Source organism: Protobothrops mucrosquamatus, unplaced genomic scaffold, assembly GCF_001527695.2.
Source record: "Protobothrops mucrosquamatus isolate PMUCROS unplaced genomic scaffold, P.Mucros_1.0 scaffold960, whole genome shotgun sequence".
In the NCBI taxonomy this organism is placed as follows: domain Eukaryota; kingdom Metazoa; phylum Chordata; class Lepidosauria; order Squamata; family Viperidae; genus Protobothrops; species Protobothrops mucrosquamatus.
This window is the reverse complement of record NW_015387204.1, coordinates 352,889-372,749: the sequence shown is the minus strand read 5'-3', so window position 1 is coordinate 372,749 and position 19,861 is coordinate 352,889. Positions and strand designations below refer to the sequence as shown.

Below are 19,861 nucleotides of genomic sequence, written 5' to 3'. Positions count from 1 at the left end.
AGAGAGAGAGAGAGAATTCCACAACCTAAATTGCATCCTTTGGCTGTATTTATGTAATTGCTAACATTGAGTGATTATAATTTGCAGCTGTAATCAGTCCTCGAGAAATGAATCAACCTGATCCAATAGAAGAAGCACTTCGAACACAAATTGAACAGAAGAAAATAAGGTTCTCTTGGCTTGATTATTATACGTTAAAAACTTAAATAAGTATGTATGTTTCTTGTATACAGTAAGTTGCTGAAGACTAAGTAACATGTATACATTTCATAAACTGTATGCAATTAAGTTAGCTTAATACCTGTCTACATAGGGGCCATATTTCAGCAATGGGAAAACATAGATTTGGCTAGATTGTCAGTCCATTTAAGAAAGATATTAAATGTTTCTTTTCCCATAATTAGCTAAATCCCTTTTCAAGAAGAGTCTCCCCAAACCTTGGTGCCAATTGGCTGCTTTGGGTTTTTTGCTAAACTGAAACACAGACATAGTGGCAAGAGAACAGCTGAACGTTGTTCTAAGGGCAAAGACCAAGGTCAGAGCAGATGAGAAAATCCAAAGCAGGATGGTGAGACGGAAATCAAAGAACTATAGAGGAGATCTCATTCAGGCAACCACTTCTATAGAACTGAATAAGCTTGAGTTCTCAGAGCCCTTCTCAGGACTTAGGGACAATTTCTAAAAATAGACTTGGAGAGTTCCTGCTTACCAGAAGGATCTAATTCACGAACACTTATTTATTCAGTGAGAATTTGGCCTTTCCAATGGTCATTTCTTTGACAGATGAGCAAGTTGCTAATATTTGGGGAAAGTCTTTTCTATTCATATCCTACATGATAAATTTACCAGACTTTATAATTTTTTACAAATAAAGAACAAAGAAGAGAGAAATATCCAACAAGGAATAAATCAACTTGCAATGTGTGAGCAGGTAGTAAATGGTGAGAGATGTTCACTTCTACAAGTTAGTTGCATCTTCTGTAATAACTTTTTCTTTTCCATTTTGCAGTTATAAAACAGTGTTTACTCACTTGAAAGGGCTGAAGATAGAGATCGAACACTTGCAGCTCCTCATGGAAAAAGCAAAACTGAAGTTGCAAAAAGATTTTGAAGCTTGGTGGTCTGAGGAAACAATAAGCTTGCAGGTATTTAGGTGTCTTTATTTTCATTTTCAGAATAACTTTTACATTTGTCAGATGAAAACAAGATTGGGATGTCTGAGTTTGATAAAATATTTGAATGCAGACTTTGCCTCCTTAACGTGACACAAAAGCAGTAATCATTCCACTTCTTCTAATAAAGCATTTTAACTTTCCAGATCTTAAACTGTGTAAAAAAAATAAAATAAAAAATAAAATAATAATAATAATAATAATAATAATAATAATAATAATAATAATAATAATAATAATAATAATAATAATAATAATAATAATAATAATAATAATAATAATAAAGTTGGAAGGGACCTTGGAAGTCATCAAGTCCAACCCCCTGCTCAGGCAGGTAACCCTATACCATTTCGGACAAATGGCTGTCCAGTTTCTTCTTAAAAACTTCCAGTGTCAGAGTATTCACCGCTTCTGGAGGCAGGTTGTTCCACTGGTTAATTGTTCTAACTGTCAGGAAGTTTCTCCTTAGTTCTAGGTTGCTTCTCTCCTTGATTAGTTTCCACCCGTTGCTTCTTGTCCTGCCTTCAGGCGCTTTGGAAAATAGCTTGACTCCCTCATCTTTGTGGCAGCCCCTGAGATATTGGAACATTGCTATCATGTCCCCCCTCGTCCTTCTCTTCATTAAACTAGACATACCCAATTCCAGCAACCGTTCCTTATATGTTTTAGCCTCCAGTCCCCTAATCATCTTTGTTGCTTTTCTCTGTACTCTTTCTAGAGTCTCAATATCTTTTTTACATCGTGGTGACCAAAACTGGATGCAGTATTCCAAGTGTGGCCTTACCAAGGCATTGTAAAGTGGTATTAATACTTCATGTGATCTTGATTCTATTCCTCTGTTAATGCAGCCTAGCACTGTGTTGGCTTTTTTGGCAGCTGCAGCACACTGCTGGCTCATATTTAAATGATTGTCCACCAGGACTCTGAGATCCCTCTCACAGTTACTACTATTGAGCAAGGTACCCCCTATACTATACCTGTACATTTGTTTTTTCTTGCCTAAATGTAGAACCTTACTTTTTTCACCATTAAATTTCATTTTGTTAGATAGCGCCCAGTGTTCAAGTCTGTCCAGATCTTCCTGTATCCTAAGCCTGTCTTCTGGAGTGTTGGCTATTCCTGCCAGCTATGCCTCTAAGTGACCAATCATCTAACCTCAACTGAACTATTGAGAAAGTTTGAAATTTGAATTTGTCATTTCAGTGAATCAAGAATTTCCAAATTTAGTGATATAATGAGATAATATACATAAAATTATGTGGAAAGTTAGAATTCAAAGTAAAGATTTCAATATTTAGATTTCAACATTAATGAGAGTTAGCCTCAGGTTCATTCCTTATCCTATGGTTTCTTTAGAGCCAAGAAGAAAAGCCACTTTTGCAGAATTCAGCCAATTTTCTAAAGACGCCTCCCTTGTTTTTTGAAAATCAGGTACATCCAGGTACTATCAGGTAAGATGGTTATCTTTCTGCATGTGTTTTTTCTGATATTTCTGCTTTTCTGAGTGAACAGTAGGCAAAGTGATGTACCAATTTTGTATGGCCCTTTTGTAAATCAATACATAAGTGTTCCATGCAATGAATCCATATTGTGAATTCAGTAAGAGCAGAATCATAGAGTTTGAAGATATCTGCAACATAAGATGTAACCTGATTTGTCCTCTATTTAAATATCTCCTGCTCCAGTACTTTATATGTTGCCTGACACAGAATAGATTGAAATTATTACCTCTTATAATCTGCATATTATTTTTCTATTGGTCCAGTCTGGCCCATATTTTATGAACTGATAAATAAGGATTTCATTTTATGTATTTATTAGGTTTCTAAGCTGCCACAATCATATGAATCTAAGCCATGTACAGAAATATTATGAATTTAATAAAATGTCCACAGATTAATTATGATAGATTTTATAGAAAAATTAAAACCAACCTAATTGAAACAATGGAAAAATTCCTATGACATTATGTCAGCTAATTTAAAAAAGCTCTCCAGAAGATCTCTGCTTTACTTGCTTCCATAAGTCAAAAACTGTTAGGGCTAACTGTTAGGTAGTTTCTTGGGAAAGGTTGTTTCATAATATAGGAATCATCATAAAGAAGTTCTTCCATCTGGCTTCAGTTTTCCTGACTTCGTGGTAATAGGAAAATAGAAGCAATTTTTCCCACCACTGCACTTTATAATAATTCCTGGGCTGTTGCATTTTGAACCAACTGAAGTTTCCGAGTTGTCTACAAAGGCAACCATTTAAGCATGCACAATTAAGTATTTAAGTAGTCAATTTCATATAGGTAAAGCAGCTTTAGTGTAAGCAAATATATTTGCTAAAAAGGGTGAGGGAAGGGAGGATCTATTGGTGTTTGGAAACTGAAATGCAGTAGTTAGCACTATCCAATGAACACTCAGTGGTTAGTGGATGTTAGCCATTGCTGGATGTTATTTCTGACCACATTTTCTGTGGCAGTGCTATCATTCTTTCTCTCTTTTGTATCAACTTTCTCAGTTTTTGTGATGCCTGGTGCTCAACATATTAATTAATACATTCTGGGATTCTGTGGTTTTGACTTCACATGCTGTTATCTGAGGATAATAAACATAATTTGTAATTCTGAATTTTACAATTAAAACATATTGCCAACTAATTTTGTATGCTTTAATAAATAATGACAGCATAAGCTGGTTTGTAGCTTTGCTAATGTCAGTTTTCCATAACTCTCAGTGTCTGTTACATTATCCTTCCACTCCTCTGATTTTTTTTAAAGATACTCATAATAATCAAGATTTTTTTTGTGCCTCATCAACTTTTATGTTATAGTACAAAAAAGTGTAATTTTATTTTGCATTAAATGTTTCTAATCAGCACAATCTCAAAGTAAATTCTTCCAAGGTAATTCTCAAGAAGTCTAGTATACCCTTCTAAGAAGTGCACTTACACATAAAGCAAAAAATGTTCCCTTCTACACATTTAAATCCTTAATGAAGGAGTTCATAATATTCTGGGAACATCTATGTAAACAAGAAAAATCAGAAACGATAGTAGTGATTACTGCTGTAAAAGTACGTATGTAGATCAATATATTTTATGGAGTTCATTTCCAGTCTTGAACCAGCTCATGTGACTTTTTTTGATATGCTAATTGTATGGAATGTCTAGAGATTATGTACTAATTGACATGCATATTTTTATGACTATAATTTAAATATATGGTGCAAGCAACACTTACTTTGGCAAATGCATTCATGGCTAGGGATTTTTGATGTTGATTTTAGTCTCATTTTTGGCCTCTACGTCCCTTAGAGGTTATGATTATGATGCATGTTGAAGATAAGAATCCAAGACCATGAATCAAATGTGAGATTTTGTGAGAGGCAGACTTGGAGTTTTGTTTTTATTTGCAGACATATGAGATCTGTGTTGTTACACTTGCAATGACCCTTTTAAGTTTTCTATGAACTTTTGTCTTCAGATATTTCAAGAACTTTTGTATTATTGTGTGTTAAGCCTCATGCCCATTTTTGCAGCTATGTTCTCAATGTTACAAGCAAAGAATTTGTAATGGAGCTCTTGACATTGTGATAGAGAACAGCAACTTATATCCCACTGTGCTGAAAATTTATTCTAGACCTCTTGAAACCTGTTTGAGGCATTAACAATTCATAGCAAGGTTTCTGGTTTCCTACATTTAAGGATATAAAATAACAAAACACCCACTTCCTAAAGAGTCCATTGAATCTCAGTGACACAGTGAACTTATTTATTCATTCTCATAGTTACATATGATGAGATCTTTGGGCTTTTTATTTTTCTTCAAAACCTTGGAGTAAAACACAAAAAGCTCTTTGTTGCTAAATCCATCCAGAAGCAAACTGGTAATTTACTCAATGAACAGGATTTAACCATAATCTTCTATCTGTCAAATAAATTGTAATAGTAAAAGTTTACACGAAGCATATGGTATATAATAGTTACTGTCATTCAGTATTTAGTTGAAGGAATTTAGATAGCAGAAGAGAATATAAAAGTAGGCCTAATGTAAAAACCATATGAATATACTTCTACCATTGAAACAAGGATAACATAACTTTTTATGACAATTTAGTCTGTAAACACTTGTACTTAAACACTTTTCACCACTCTGAGATATAAAAGATGTTTCAGTGCCTATTACAAACTATAATATATAAACAAATGGTGTCACTTTTAAATATTCTGAAATGTACATAGAATTTGTAGCATTTAATTTGATGTGTACACAGATGTTGGCGTCTGACAAATAATAATAATAATGCTACTCAAGGAATATAATCACTATAGATTTTTAAAATTATTTTCCTTTATATTTTAAAAAAATTCCTAACTATAGAACTGTTGAGAACTAAGTCTATATTTATATAAGTAATATCCAGTAGAAATATCTTGGTATGTAATTGGAAAGTAAATTTGATGTTTTAGGACAAATCTTTCTGTCATGTCATAGATGTATTGTTTTCAGAGCTTTTTTCAGATCCCCCAGTAAAGCCCATTGAAATTCAACCCCCAAAATTTGCCATTGATATGATGGATCAGAAAAGGTAACATACTGGGCCAATCCCTGCCCCCATCCATGATGCATCTGACTCACCATCAGAGGAATCACATCAGTCTATCCAATAAAAAAATAGTCAATATGGTTCTTGTTAGGAGCTTAATGCTATGAGTTCTCAGACTAGAGTATCAGGGCAATAAGCCAGAGCTGCACCTGTTCTGTTTTTATGAGCAACTCTGAAAATGAAATACCATCACTAGCTATGCTGCCAGTTTTCCTCAGGTAGCACTAGCACGTAGACTTATATACCTCTTCATAGTGCTTTACAGCACTCTATAAGTGATTTACAGCGTCAGTGTATTGCCCCCAACAATCTGGGTCCTCATTTTACCAACCTCAGAAGGATGAAAGGCTGAGTCAACCTTGAGTCGGTCAGGATCGAACTTCTGGCAGTGAGCTGAATTAGCCTGCAATACTGCATTCTAACCATTGTGCTACCACAGCTCCTGGTAAATCTTTTTGGAAGATGCACTAAGATGGCCCTAAGCTCCAGTTATTGCAGATTGTAGAGTCTATCTGCATAGGCACCCCCACCTCCTGTGCTCACTCTGAAGAACCACTCAGGCTAAACATGATGAATGAGTAAAATGGCAAGGAGCAACAAGAGGTTTTCTTGGTCACCACAACTCAATTTTTTTAGTGTCACTAAATTTGTCACTGAACTAATTCCTTCAACAGACATACATGAGCAAAAGTCCAATTAGCAACAAATCAGGTGTTGAAGCTTCACTGTTAATCGTAGCAGTGGCTCTTCCAGTGACCATTTCAATGATAGCAATAATAAGCAACACAAATGCTGATATTAGACCACTACATTCCTTCACAATTGCCAGTATTTCTTCATGGAGTATTCCTTTCTTTCAAGGTGAATTAAGCCAGGGAAATTTAAATCACTGATTTAAATCAGTAGGTAAAAAGGCCGATTTAAGCAGCCCTTCAGCCAAGACCGCCACTGATACTGCTTTATATATTATCTATTGTTGTAGGTCATTAGATTCTAGGTATATAATACTATATACAAACTTCAGATTATTGGTCATACTTTTTTATTTTTTTATTTTTACATCCTGAAAGTGGCAAACCTAGTATGATACGTGATTGGAAATTTAAAGGTATGTGGGATTCTAAAAATACAATATCATAGTTTTATAATTTCTTGCAATAGAATGCTACAGTATATAGAAAAATGTAATTTATCTTGTCATTATGGATAAGATTTTCTGTGCCAAGTAACCTGAGTCTTTCAGTGTAACTATTTCACAACCATCAATTTTTTATGTTTTATTATCCTTAAATTGGAATTAGACAGGCTTGTCTTACAAAATAAATGATGCTTTTAAATCAAGAAAGGTCTTTGACAGCACTTCAAAGAGAAGGCTATCCTCTGTATGCTGAGATACATGGCTGTTCTATTTTTGAAATATATCATAGTTTCATGTTGTCTTCTCTTCTTTCCAATTGTCTTCTTCTCTGCTTCACTTTACCTCCAGGTAGTTCTACTTTTTGAGAAACAACAAACAAAACTAATTACATTTAGTGACTAATAAATTACTTGCCAGAATAAAGCAACTTAATTTTGATCAGGTAAAAATGAAATGTCCTTATTTGATAAATGAAGTAAAAAAAAAACTTTGAGAAATTAAATTCTTTTTTCATTTACATAGAAAAACACCTTAGTGCAGGGGTCCCCAAACCCGGTCCGTGGACCAGTACCAGGCCGTGGCATGTCAGCAACTGGTCCGCACAAACAAGCAAAGCCCCATCCGCGAGATGCAGGCAGCACAGAAAATCACACACCCTCCAGTCCGTGGAAAAACCTCTCTCCAGGGAACTGGTCCCTGGTGCCCAAAAGGTTGGGGATCTCAGCCTTAGTGGCTTCTTTCATGTAATACCCTTAACACTGATATCCAATAATTTGAATATAGTTACCTTACTGCCAGCACACAATTACACTAACCAGGTCAAAGGCCATCATTTTAGGAAATATAGAAGTCTCCACATGTCCTCCAATCCTGATTGTTATCCAATGAGTCCTTGTATCAGAAGAATATGAACAAGATTTCAGTAGCCTAATATTCCATTCTCCATTGTTCATTCAGACTAGTGTGAGTAAGAAAGGAAATGGGGGAAAATTAGTACTCCAAACCCTGGTTAACCCAAGTTCTCAGTGCATCTCTACCATATAATTGCAGACCTGGTTCTTCCATTCAACTTTTATGACACATTTAACAAACTAATGATAGAGTCTGTACTATATGTATTTTAAAAACAATCTCCTGTAGGCACTGTGGGATTAAATCAATGCTTCCCAAACTTTTTTCGTTCATTACCCCAAACTGTCTATCAGAAAATCTTTTTTACCCAATGGAAGTAAAACACTTTAAGTCAGTTTAAATGTCCCTGCTGTGATTGGGTAATGGATTTGTGTGTCATTATTCAAATAAAAAAGCACTTTTACCAAATTTTGGATAATGTACCCAGATTTGGGAAGCACTGGGTTAAAAGCTTGTTCCTGCTTTCTCAGCTGTATAGGCAGGAAATCTTTGCTTTAGTGGTCAAACGTCTTTGACCCTGTTCTCCAGTTAGGGAGAAATGCTTTCTTGGCTCTTCTGACATTATTAAGAGATGGTATTTTCCATTCCATCTTTATTTATTTATTTATTTTGGTCCACACTATTTGGAATTCAAAGGGATGAATTTAATTTCAGCACAGAAAAATAAGAATGCCTCAAGTTTGCCATCTAGTGGTTAAATCTTAAAATAGGCATTTACATTTTGAATTAATGTTTAAAATAAGGATATAATGGTCAACCTCAATGCTAGATTTAAAGTCATCCATAGTGCTTTGTCTTTTTGTTTCTGAGACATGTATAAACAGGAATTAGGATTGCTTGCATGAATAAAATATATGAGATCTGTTAAAAGGTACAGAAGCAATAGTAAACAGTGAGGAAGTTTTAGTATGCTAACTATTGACATCTACTTAGAAATTGAAGTAACGTATTGTGGCATTACTATAGAAAGTATTGGAGTTGAAATAGGTATAGGAATCAATAAAAACAGTACTGTTATTGGTATCTACTATTGCCACTCAGCCATGATGATTGCTTTCCACACTCAAATTGCATAAAGTAGCTTTCAAATATGTATGAGGTAAATGTAATAGGAGAATTAAATTACCTTGCAACCATAACACTTCCAGGAAATTCCTGGCATATTTTGCAAACAAGTTTCTCCTTCAGAGAATGGAGCAATGCATAAAATATCAGCTGTTCTTGACTTCATACTAAATACTAAGAATAACTTAACTCAGGAAATGTAAATAACAGGACACTAGGGGCAAGTAACCATATTATGCAGAAATTTTCATTTAATAGCAACTAAATGAAGTCAAATGCATAACTTGGACTTAAAAACCATATTTTAATAAATTCATGTATATGTAGGATTCTGTGGTAGATCAGAAATGGAAAATAATCCAAATCATAAAGAAAGAATATGTAGGAATAGTCTGGTTTTGTATAAATAATGTTGAAAACACTGAATTTCAGAATGGGACTGCTACTGGTAAAAGAAACAACAAAAGCTTTCTTAGATATATTTAGAGTAAAACAATCTGGAGCTAAACATGCTTAAAACTGTAGAGACGAGAGTGGATTTTAGGAGGAGCCCTATTATACCACTTCTTAGTATATTTGACAGCATAGTATCAGCAACAGAGTCCTTCAAGTTTTGGGGTTCTATAATCTCTCAGGACTTGAAATGGACAGGTAATATTAGAACCATCATTAAAAAGGCACAATAAAGAATATTCTTCCTGCCTCAACACAGAAAGTTCAGACTGCCCCAAGAGCTGTTGATACAGTTTTACACAGAAATAATTAAGTCTGTCATTTTTACTTCTATAACTGCCCGGTTTGGTACAACAACCAAACAGGATAGGTATAGACTCCAACGGACAGTTAAGATTGTAGAAAGAGAACTCCAACCAGCCTGCCTTTCATAGAAGACCTCTATATTGTTCGGGTCAGGAGGAGGACTGGGAAGATATCTACAGACACTTCACATTCTGGACGTAAACTGTTTCAACTCCTCCCCTCAGGACACCACTACAGGGCATTGCATGTCAAAACAACTAGACACAGGGACTTTTTTCCTCTCGCACCATCTATCTGTTGAATACCTAATTCTCACAATGCTGTCTAATGTCTATATATATTTACCCATGTAGTATAGTGGTAATATTATCATTTATCCTTATTATCTTCTATACTCCACCATTTATTGGCATTACTGTATTATTGTGCTTATTATTATTATTCTGTTGCTTTATGTGTATACTGAGAGCTTCTGCACTGGAGACAAATTCCTTGTGTGTCTAATCACACTTGGCCAAATAAAGTATCCTATCCTATCCTGTCCTGTCCTGTCCTGTCCTGCCCTACCCTATTCTGTGAAAGAAAAAATAATCAGACTATCAGCTTCCTACTGAAGACAGCAAGATGTTATTGAACATAAAGAATATCCTCTTGCTATTCAATACTACTTTCCTGATGTAGCTTATGAACCATGGTGTGATAGCAACTTTCAAGTTTTACTGCATTCAATCACCTTCATGAAGATAATATTTTCTGACAATCAACATTACAAGCTGTACTGAGAACCTCAATGCATACTTTTCAGAGCATGGAATACATAGTGAAAAATGTTATGGTCTTGGGCAGTCACCATCTGCTGCAACTTTTTCTTCAGTAGCAGACATAGTTGAGTGGACTGCTAATCTTGCGTGCAGGTTGTTCATTCAGGCAGCCCCTGAGAATGAAGAAAAGGAGAAAGAGACCCACCCTAAGTTCTTAGCTGTTGTGGAGTTACCTGAGGTCTCTATCTGGGGAATGCATTGCCAAATCAAACGTTTGATCTTGAGAGTAGCAGCAAATTCAAAAAGTCACTGAAGCTGCTTTGCAACCCTAGAACGACTATAAATCTCCATCATCAGCTACTTTACAAACACAGCTACATCATCACAACGGGGGAATCATCAGAAAATGATACCAACACTTTCTGCAGCTTGGAAGATGCATACTATCTTGCTTCCATATTTTGATTTTTCCTATGGCAGATCACAGACTGTAGAGATGGAATGAATGCTTTATTCTGTGTTCTGAGTTCTTCCAGGCTGAATTAGTGACAGAAGGCATTGTAGTGTTTAAAAAAGGGACTAAATGTTCAGACTAAATTATTATTTAAAATAAATGTTAAATGTCCTGATGAAGTCTCTTTAAGAAATGTGTTTAGATGACAAAACTAATTTGATGTCTTCAGCTGTCAAAATATTTAAGTTTTCACTATCTTCATTTTTCATCCTCATGAATTTAAATGGTATTTGAGCAGAGTTTGAAATTACTTTCATAATAAAAACTATGGTTAGACTAATAATGATTGTAGAGTTTTAAAGTGTAAATTACAGTAAGAACACTATAGAATCTCATGAAAGCAAATTATGATTGCAGAATGGGATGTTCACACAATGTACATTATAACTTAATAACAGCATGATGGATAAGCAGGCCCTCAGCAGAATAATTATTATTCAGATACATAAAGAAAACATCCTTATTGTTCCCTTAGGACAGCATTAGAAAAACAAACAATGCTATTTAATGCATCTCAGTGTCCATTTATTAAGTCTTTAAAAGAAGGATTTATGATCGTATTGCCTGCTGTATCACACCAATCTATTTTTTGAATTGGAATCTTTATAAAATTAAATACTATTTTCAATTTTTATTTATTTATTGGGTAGAAAATACCATTTGTAAAATATAGTTTGTTGCAGCAACCTGAAATGTGTTAAATTCTTTCCCTTCCCAGGGTTCCAAATAACAGCAGAGCCAGCTCCAATGAAGAGTCAACCATGAAGAGCAGTGTGAGCAGAGTCAGCAACTCAAATTCAAAAATGAGGTATGCAGTAGTTACATCTTTTGAGAATCTAGAATACTCACTGAAGCTGCCTTTGTCACAAGAGAACAGAGGGAGTAGAGAATGGGGCTGTGCAGGCTGCCCTTGCTCTTGTCACATCTGCATCCAGATGTTTATAGATTGATCTAAATTGGGGAAACTATATGCTTCTTAGCTGGAAAATGATTACATGTAAATTCCTACTTTAAAACTGATACCAAGAAAAGACAAGAGTGCTCATAGTCCCCCCAGGCACTGTTGATTGCATCCATCAGTGCTTCAGATTTGATTTCATAAAGGTATTTGGAGGACAGCTGGAAGAGGATAGATCTGGAATAACATATATCTGCTTTAAGGAGCTCCCAGCACACACACACACACAAGTTCCAAAGCAACGTTTTAGAATAAAAAAACTCCTTCATTTCAGTGGAACTTGTCAATGAGTCCTATCATAAGCTAGGTGAAATAAATAAGCAGAAATCAGATAGGTGAAACTGATACTCTGCATAAGGAAGTTTAATATTCAACTCAGTTTGGAACAGCAAAGACAATTGAAAAATGCACTTGGTTATTTCAGGATTTCTCCAGATCCAAGTTCTACCATCCCCTTCACAGGAGATCGTCAAACTGATGCTGATATTATAGCTTTCATTAGAGCTAGAAAGAACCTCTTACATAAAAAAGGTAATCTTTATTAAATATGGTAGTTGACCAAGTAATTTGTATAATAAGCTTAAAAAATCAGTGTTATCCAGATTTATAAAAAGAAATCAGAAGATTACATTGAAATTATTACATGTTAGTTATCATTTACAGTGTTTCTTTTCTCTCTTAACATACTTGTTTTGGCTTCTAGATGGTGTAGTCTTTTGTCAGGAACCTGTCCTTTCATCATTTATAAATAATGTAATGGAATTAAGAAAGCAAATTCCCTCTGCTATTGTATTATGTGATCTCTTAGATTTTACTTGTGGTGAACCTGGGAAAGAGCTGAGAGAAAACCAGATAAGGTCTTTCACACAGAATCTTTCACAGGTGGGGTAAAAAGAAAGGGGCTAAGATGTTTGTAAGAAATACATTGAACTGGAATCTAAAAGCAGGAGAATAATGAGTAGGAAGTCAAGATGAAATTAGATAGTTTTGAAGTACTGAAAGCATACAGTTACCAGAGTGATTCAAGACCACTTCAGAGGAGTTGGCGTAGAAATCATTTTACAAAGAAGAAAACACAGTATGGAATTTGTCTATCCAATAACAATGCTGTGTACTAAATTCGGAATTTACTTCCTCTGAGGAAGCTTTTTTATTGTCTCTTTTGAATGGTGTATAAATATGGTTTATCTCTATGTTTATGACTGATTTGTCTGAATGCCAAGCTTCTACAAATTCCCTGGGATTTGGGGATTTAGCTTGGTCTAGGATCCTTAAAGGTTCCCCATTGAAACTATGGTTGAATCTGCCCATGTGTTGTGAAATGAGGAGTTTCCATCATGTCTTCTGACTAGTTGGAAGTTGTCTAGTTGGCTGAAATGTATGAAAAGCTGATTAAAACGCATTGTGAAAATAATTTAAAATATTCTTGAAACCAGAGAGAAAAGAAATATTTTAATGTCTTACATCCCTGACAATGTCTCTATAGGCATTAATATATTGTAGAATTTTGAATTAATAAGTAAACAATAATTTTCTCTTTAGCCATTTAATAGAATCAGGGTATGCCAATATGGAGAGTGACAAGTAAATATTGGGAACTATGTTTGTGGGTAGAAGCTCTATCAGACAAGCTATCTCTGTCAGACAAGTTATCTTTTCAAATATCAATGAAAAGTAGCAAATTGGGTGCTCCATTAGGATTTTTTGCTACTGTATACTTTATGCCTTAGAGCAGGGGTGTTAAACTGCTGGCCCACGGGCCGGATGCATCATAGCAAAACTGCGCCCACCCCATTGCCGGCAATGGCAAAAAAGTTGCGATACGTCACGGCATGTCACGTGACGTTGCGAGTTTGATACCCCTACCTTAGAGATTGTCAATGTTTTGTTTTGAGAAAAAAGAAATTAACAGTCATATTGATATTGTGAACCATCAATACTTCTCAAATCTAATGACTCAAAGTAAGCTGAGATAATATCCTAAAAGATGAAGAAAATGATCAGTAAAAATCAATAGAAAGTAACATATTCAAATTAACCAAATTTAACACTACATAGAATGTACTTTTATGTAGCTCTAGAAACAGTATATATATAATGCTCATACAAACTATCTCAGTGTCTTAGATCTATATTCTGAATTGAATTATAATATAAATTGGTTCCTATGAATTTCCTATTATTACAGATAAGTAATTGTAAGTAGGACCTAACTGCATTGGCATCAAAATAGTTACAACTTATATTATTTGCGTAGTATAGAAGGATCCCTGATCCTGGATTAAGTCTGCAAGATTTGTCACATTCCAAATATGAATTAGGTCCTAGATGACAAAAATTTCCATTTCATTCTGGTCATTAAAATTATCAGATGTTAGGAAACATAATATCAGAGAGACAATAGAATCACCTAGTGGTAAAAAAGGAAACTATTAACAAAGGAATAAAAGATTACTTTTAATAGAGGTTTGTAATGACAGGAACAAATTATACAGAATACCTAAAAGCAGCCTAATTACTGAAGCCATAGCTTTCCATCAACTTTTGAGTGCTGATGACAGCATTATTCATCAAGCTAGTAGCACCTGACTTGACAGATGGTGTTAGCATTATCCCACAGTAGTGTTTTAATCTATCTCTTTGGTTATCAGCAGTAATTGTTCGGTGTAAATAGAGAAGTTACAAAACCTTCCTCCATCCAGAGCAAATACTGTATTCTGCTCACTTAGGCTTAAGGTGTCATATGTCTCAGCTTAATGAACTTCTTATCATATAGTTTGGTTGAATTCATGTTTATTCCCCAACAATCATGAAATAATTACAGATTCTCTTGATTTTTAAGCTACCCCATTTTTAGCTTATGAAAAGATGCATGTTTGCAAGAAAAGCAGATCTGACCTTAAATGTACTAACTGTCTAATTTCATTATAGTAAAATAATTTTAAAAAATGTTTATAGGAAAAGTACACAATTAGAGAAACTGGCAGGGCCATTCTAATGTGAATTTCAGCAACTACATAGCATGAACAATCTGAATTGCAAAATAACAGTTAGAAGGGACCTTGGAGGTCTTCTAACCCAACTCCTTGCTCATGCAGGAGACCCTATAAAATTCCACACAAATGGCTGTCCAATCTCTTCTTAAAAACTTCAAGGAATATCTGAGCAAGGAACTTTAGTTTGCTCAGATCTTTTCCATCATTTAACTATAAAATCTGTTCAGTGTACAGAAATTATTTTACTGTAATATAGTTATAAAAATAGCTAATATAAAATTGAGTAATCTTATGGATTCCCTGGACTGCTTCAATTATTACAGATTTCTTACACGGAAGTACTCAGTATTGAAATAATAAAAACTATGATAATATTAAAGAATAGATCAAGAACCTCTAGCATGTGTTCTAAATAATGTATTTTAGGAAAGGTAAATGACAGAATTTTTTCCTATACCCTCCTCTCTCTAAGAGCTAGTTGTGCTCTCCAAAATTTACTTTAGAGCAGGGGTGTCAAACTGCCAGCCCACGGGCTGGACGCATCACGAGGAAACCACGTGTCGGCCCACCCCATTGCCGGCAATGGGGGAAAAGTTCTGGTACATTACGTGATGTCACGTGATGTTGTGAGTTTGACATGTCTGCTTTAGAGGGTCAAAGGAAAATTTCTGAACAATTTGAAATAGGGCAACTGTTAAAAGAAAAAGAAATCATTCAAATTTCTGCTGATCTTCACCCAATTTCCAGCAATTTGTTTCTTAACAATTGTTTCTCACAGACCTGTGGTTTGTAAATGTGCAACAATTGGCTCTGGCAGTTCCATTGCTGCCATTATGCTGCTAGATAGCTGATCAGCATGCTAGTCATAGCAGCTCTGCTCTGCCCTCAACCAGCTCATAAAATTCCAGAAACTTTAACAATAGGCTTTCTTAAACCAGTACAAGCCAGCTCGAGCATACCTGTCCCATGGACTTCCTCACATAGTTCAACTGGATTCCTACTCCATTCATAAAATTTTTCAGTAGGTGAGAACAATCTTCCATGAACTTAATTGATTTCATTAATCTTAGAATCCACTTCATTGTTTATAGAAAAGGAGGAGCTGAACAATGTATAGCTGCTGACCTATCTTGACTATGAACCTGAAAAAAGCTGATTCCCTGAAGATGGCTTGATCAGAATGAAGATGCACATCGTCACTTTCAAATATATAGTTCTAGACAGTCAATATTTGGAGTTTTATCCCTTTCTTTCTGAAGAAAATGCAAGGCGATCTTAAGGGGGTCTGAAGTATCACAGGCTCTCAACTGCACAGAGCTGTTTAAAGCCCCAGTCCAAAAGAAAATAGATTTGTATGGGAGAACAATTCAAGAGATTCTTCCTTTGGAAGTTCCAGGTATGGAAAGAAGATTTTGGCTCAAAGACCTAATTGCCCTCTAGTAGCTTTCAGTCTATCAACCATAGATGAAATTCCATCAACTACAGTGTTTTTTATGATAAACTAATGTTGAAATGTGCAATTATTATAAGTTTCACTCCTACCTGGATGGTTGTTTCCAAAGTATATGGAAAATCTCTATTCTGGCTCATTGCTCTACACTATTAATTGTAATAGTGTTATCTTTTTCTTATGCTATTTAATGGAACACTTCTGAATGCAATCATTCAGGGATTGAATCGAGCCTCTATCTGTCTGCCAATGCCACCTCCACTCTGTTGAATCTGACTACCTGTGTCATTCCATTACAGCCCACTTCTTAGTTGCGTCACCATCTGAGGTAAACAGGCAGTAGTCAGAGAGATCGTTTTTATTGGCTATGGTATTTTGCATGTTAAATGCCATTCTCAGAAGAGCTCACTTGGTACCCAGGCAAGCTACTTCTTAAGTGCCCAGGTTTTTATCAGTTGAATAACTTTTAGCTAATCTTCCATGATTCACCCTGTTTTACATTGCAGATTTTTTTTTCTTTTGAATTTTACCTCCCTCTTTATTGTTATTTTTAATTTTTTTGTTAAAAGTCTGCATGGCCTTGGAAACATTATTAAAAGTCTGCATGGCTTTGGAAAATATTATTGCATAAATTTTCATCAATAAACAGAATTTTGAATAGTATTTAGAGTGCAGTAAGATCTTGTCTATGCCTTTTTGAGAACGTGGTTTCTTCACAGTAAACATTGGAAGAATGGTTTTGATTAATTTAATCATACTGAACTATTAGACTGTAACTTATTATTTTATTCCTACATCTCAGCAATCCAGTAATGCTACCTTAGTAGCCAAGATATAGCCCAATTATATTGTGTGGTATGTACCAAAGTCAGGCCCAGATTTTGGTTAAATTTATGATATTAATTACATATTCAAATTAGTTGCCGTTTTCTGCTAAACACAACTTTACTCATTCAACTCATGATCTTTGAACATTCCTAAGTCCAACAACATTTCCTCTGATATTTGAAATTTTAATGCGATGATCTTCTTTATGTCATCTCTTGGCCTATAGGGCCTGAAGTTTGGTGCATCCTGGAAAGTAACTTCATAAATAGGAAAGAAGCACAGTCTGGGGATGCAGAGGTTACTGGAAGTAATGTCTTCTGCAGATGGTCTAAAAAAGAAGTTGAGGAACACCAAATCTCATGTAAAGATGTGCAGACCTGAGTGATTAAAACAGGAAGATAGTCATGTGATTATAGTCTTTTGGAGTATCTTATTGCATCACTAGCATTTCCTCTTTTGTGAAAAAATAAATAAACTGGAGTTTTAACTATCATTTTTGAGTAACTTTCTAATGTATTTGCTGTCCTGGTATGTTACTATGTTGTTAGTAAATAATTTTACTAACGGTTAAATCTTCATGGTTCTTTGATCATGAAAGGAGCCCTTCAGTCTCTAAGATCACTCTCTGGGTGGCAGTAATACTGTTCTAAAAAAGACCAGATTTCAGATGAGCTCTAAAGATTTGTGATCATTAAACTGTCAATGTGTATAATATGATTCATGTCTGACAGCCTTTTCTTCTCTTTTCAGGATTGGGAGACAACTAAACTCTGATTTATGCAGCAAAGGCCTCATTTTAAAATTAGAAAAAGTAACTATAACTATATAGGACAAATTGAATTGCAGCTGAATTTATGAGGGAGAGAGGGTAGGAGAAAGAGAAAATGAATTTCTGCAAGGAATAGCATTCAACCGGTGTCTTCATTATTTTCATAATATCAAAAAAGTGAAACAAGCTCTAACTTGGAACATCAAGAACAGAAAAGTTTTATTGGTTTTCAAATGTCATCACTACCAAGCCCTGTTTCTGAACCTAACACAGAAGTACTTTCTTGGACTTTTATGAGACAATCTTGGACTAGAACGCTTTATTTGGCTTTGAGGTTGGGAAGGGTTCAGATTGTATATAGTGTCTCACCGAGAACTGCAGATATCTTTTTTTTTCCTAACTGTAATTTAGTATTGTTAACTAAACTAGCATTTTTTAAATTACATACATGGGGATCATGTACTGAATTGTATTTCCAAATGTTATTCCCCCCCCTAAGATTTCTATAATTGCCTTTCAGGTGCTGGAATCCTGCATCTTTATGGACCGACTTTTCTTCTATGCATAGTTATTGTCTGAGAATATTGTGCTCAAAAGTTTGCTTCTGTGTGTCATTTGAATAACAGTTATTCCCTTTTATTAAATATAAAAACTACTAGAATATTCTATTGCATAATACAAGTCAGAAAAATATGTTGATATTCCTTTTTTCCCCCTCTTGAATCTGTAGCCTAAAACTATTAGGAAAGATATTTTATTAAGGTGCTTTTAATATTTGTAACAGCTGGCCTTCAAGTATGTTGGCTGTATAGAACATCTTCATTTAATAAAAGTAAAGCAAAATAATGATAGTCACTTAGAGATACAGATCTTGTTTGCTGAATCATGAAATATGAACTTGGACCATGGGTTATACTGTGGTTAAAGGTGGGTACCTTGAATGTAATTTTAAAACATGGTTCCTAGTAATAATTTCAGCGATGGTTCCATTTGTCATCTAAAGGTGATTGGGATTAGCCTGTTTTATCTTCCTTTTCTGTCCTCTGAATGTAAACCCAGTGAAAGAAATCACCACAAATGGGGCCACTTCTCCACTGTTCCCAGCTCCATTTTCACCCCCAATGTATCTTCAGGGGCGAGCCAGTAAAATGAACACCATAAAATGGAGACTGAACATTAGGCTGTTTTACCTTTCTCTGAACTCATTATAAATTACTGTGTCTTCCTTCAAATGCAGTGACCAGAACTAGACCAATAAAGCAGAATTATTATTTTCCGTAACCAGGAAACTATAGCTCGATTAATAGCTCTCCACTGCATTAGCCCTTTCTGCTACTGATCATATAACAGATGTTTAAATAATTCCTCTTAGGAAAATTTAGGATTCAATTAGGCTGAATGTGCACAACTAGTCTTCAGAACAGTGACCTTCTGCCTCAGAACTGTAGTCAGACAATATCTTTAGAGGCAGTCAGTCAGTGCAGAGGCCACAGACAGGAAGAAAAGGAAGAAATAAATCATGCCAGGTTTCCTACACAATCAAATACCGGGCATTTATACTCCATCCTAATTTACCTAGCATTTTTTTCTCCTCATTCATGACGAACATTTGAACCCTATTCTCCAAAGGCACAGAATTTATTTATGTTTTTGCTTTCTATTCCACCAGTCTACTTAATTGGAGCACACTGTTGATTAATGATCAAGAAAATGTAATGATCAAGAAAATGTGCAGAACATTTGAAAAGTATGAATTTGCCCAAGAAGCAACTGTGCCAGGAGATGCAGGAGCTTCCCATTTTGAAGTGAGATGCTTTGCTTGCACTTTGCAAAGAACTTCCTTTGAATGTTTTGCACAGCCTTACCTAAATACAAATAAACAAATAAATAAAATCCAGACGTATACATTAACACCATTCATTCATTAATAAAAAAGCATAGTGAAAG

General features: G+C 35.0%; 1 protein-coding gene across 1 annotated transcript in view; it reads left to right on the top strand.

Moving 5' to 3' along the window:
- KIF6 (kinesin family member 6) overlaps positions 1-18,865 on the top strand; it is a 113,188-nt gene extending 94,323 nt beyond the window's left edge. The window contains exons 17-22 of the mRNA XM_029284803.1: positions 88-169; positions 1,010-1,145; positions 2,529-2,623; positions 11,632-11,721; positions 12,296-12,402; positions 17,896-18,865. Coding sequence (XP_029140636.1) covers positions 88-169; positions 1,010-1,145; positions 2,529-2,623; positions 11,632-11,721; positions 12,296-12,402; positions 17,896-17,912 — 527 coding nt within the window. The 3' untranslated portion in view covers positions 17,913-18,865. The remainder of the gene's footprint in view (positions 1-87; positions 170-1,009; positions 1,146-2,528; positions 2,624-11,631; positions 11,722-12,295; positions 12,403-17,895) is intronic.
- Positions 18,866-19,861: the final 996 nt, after the last annotated feature.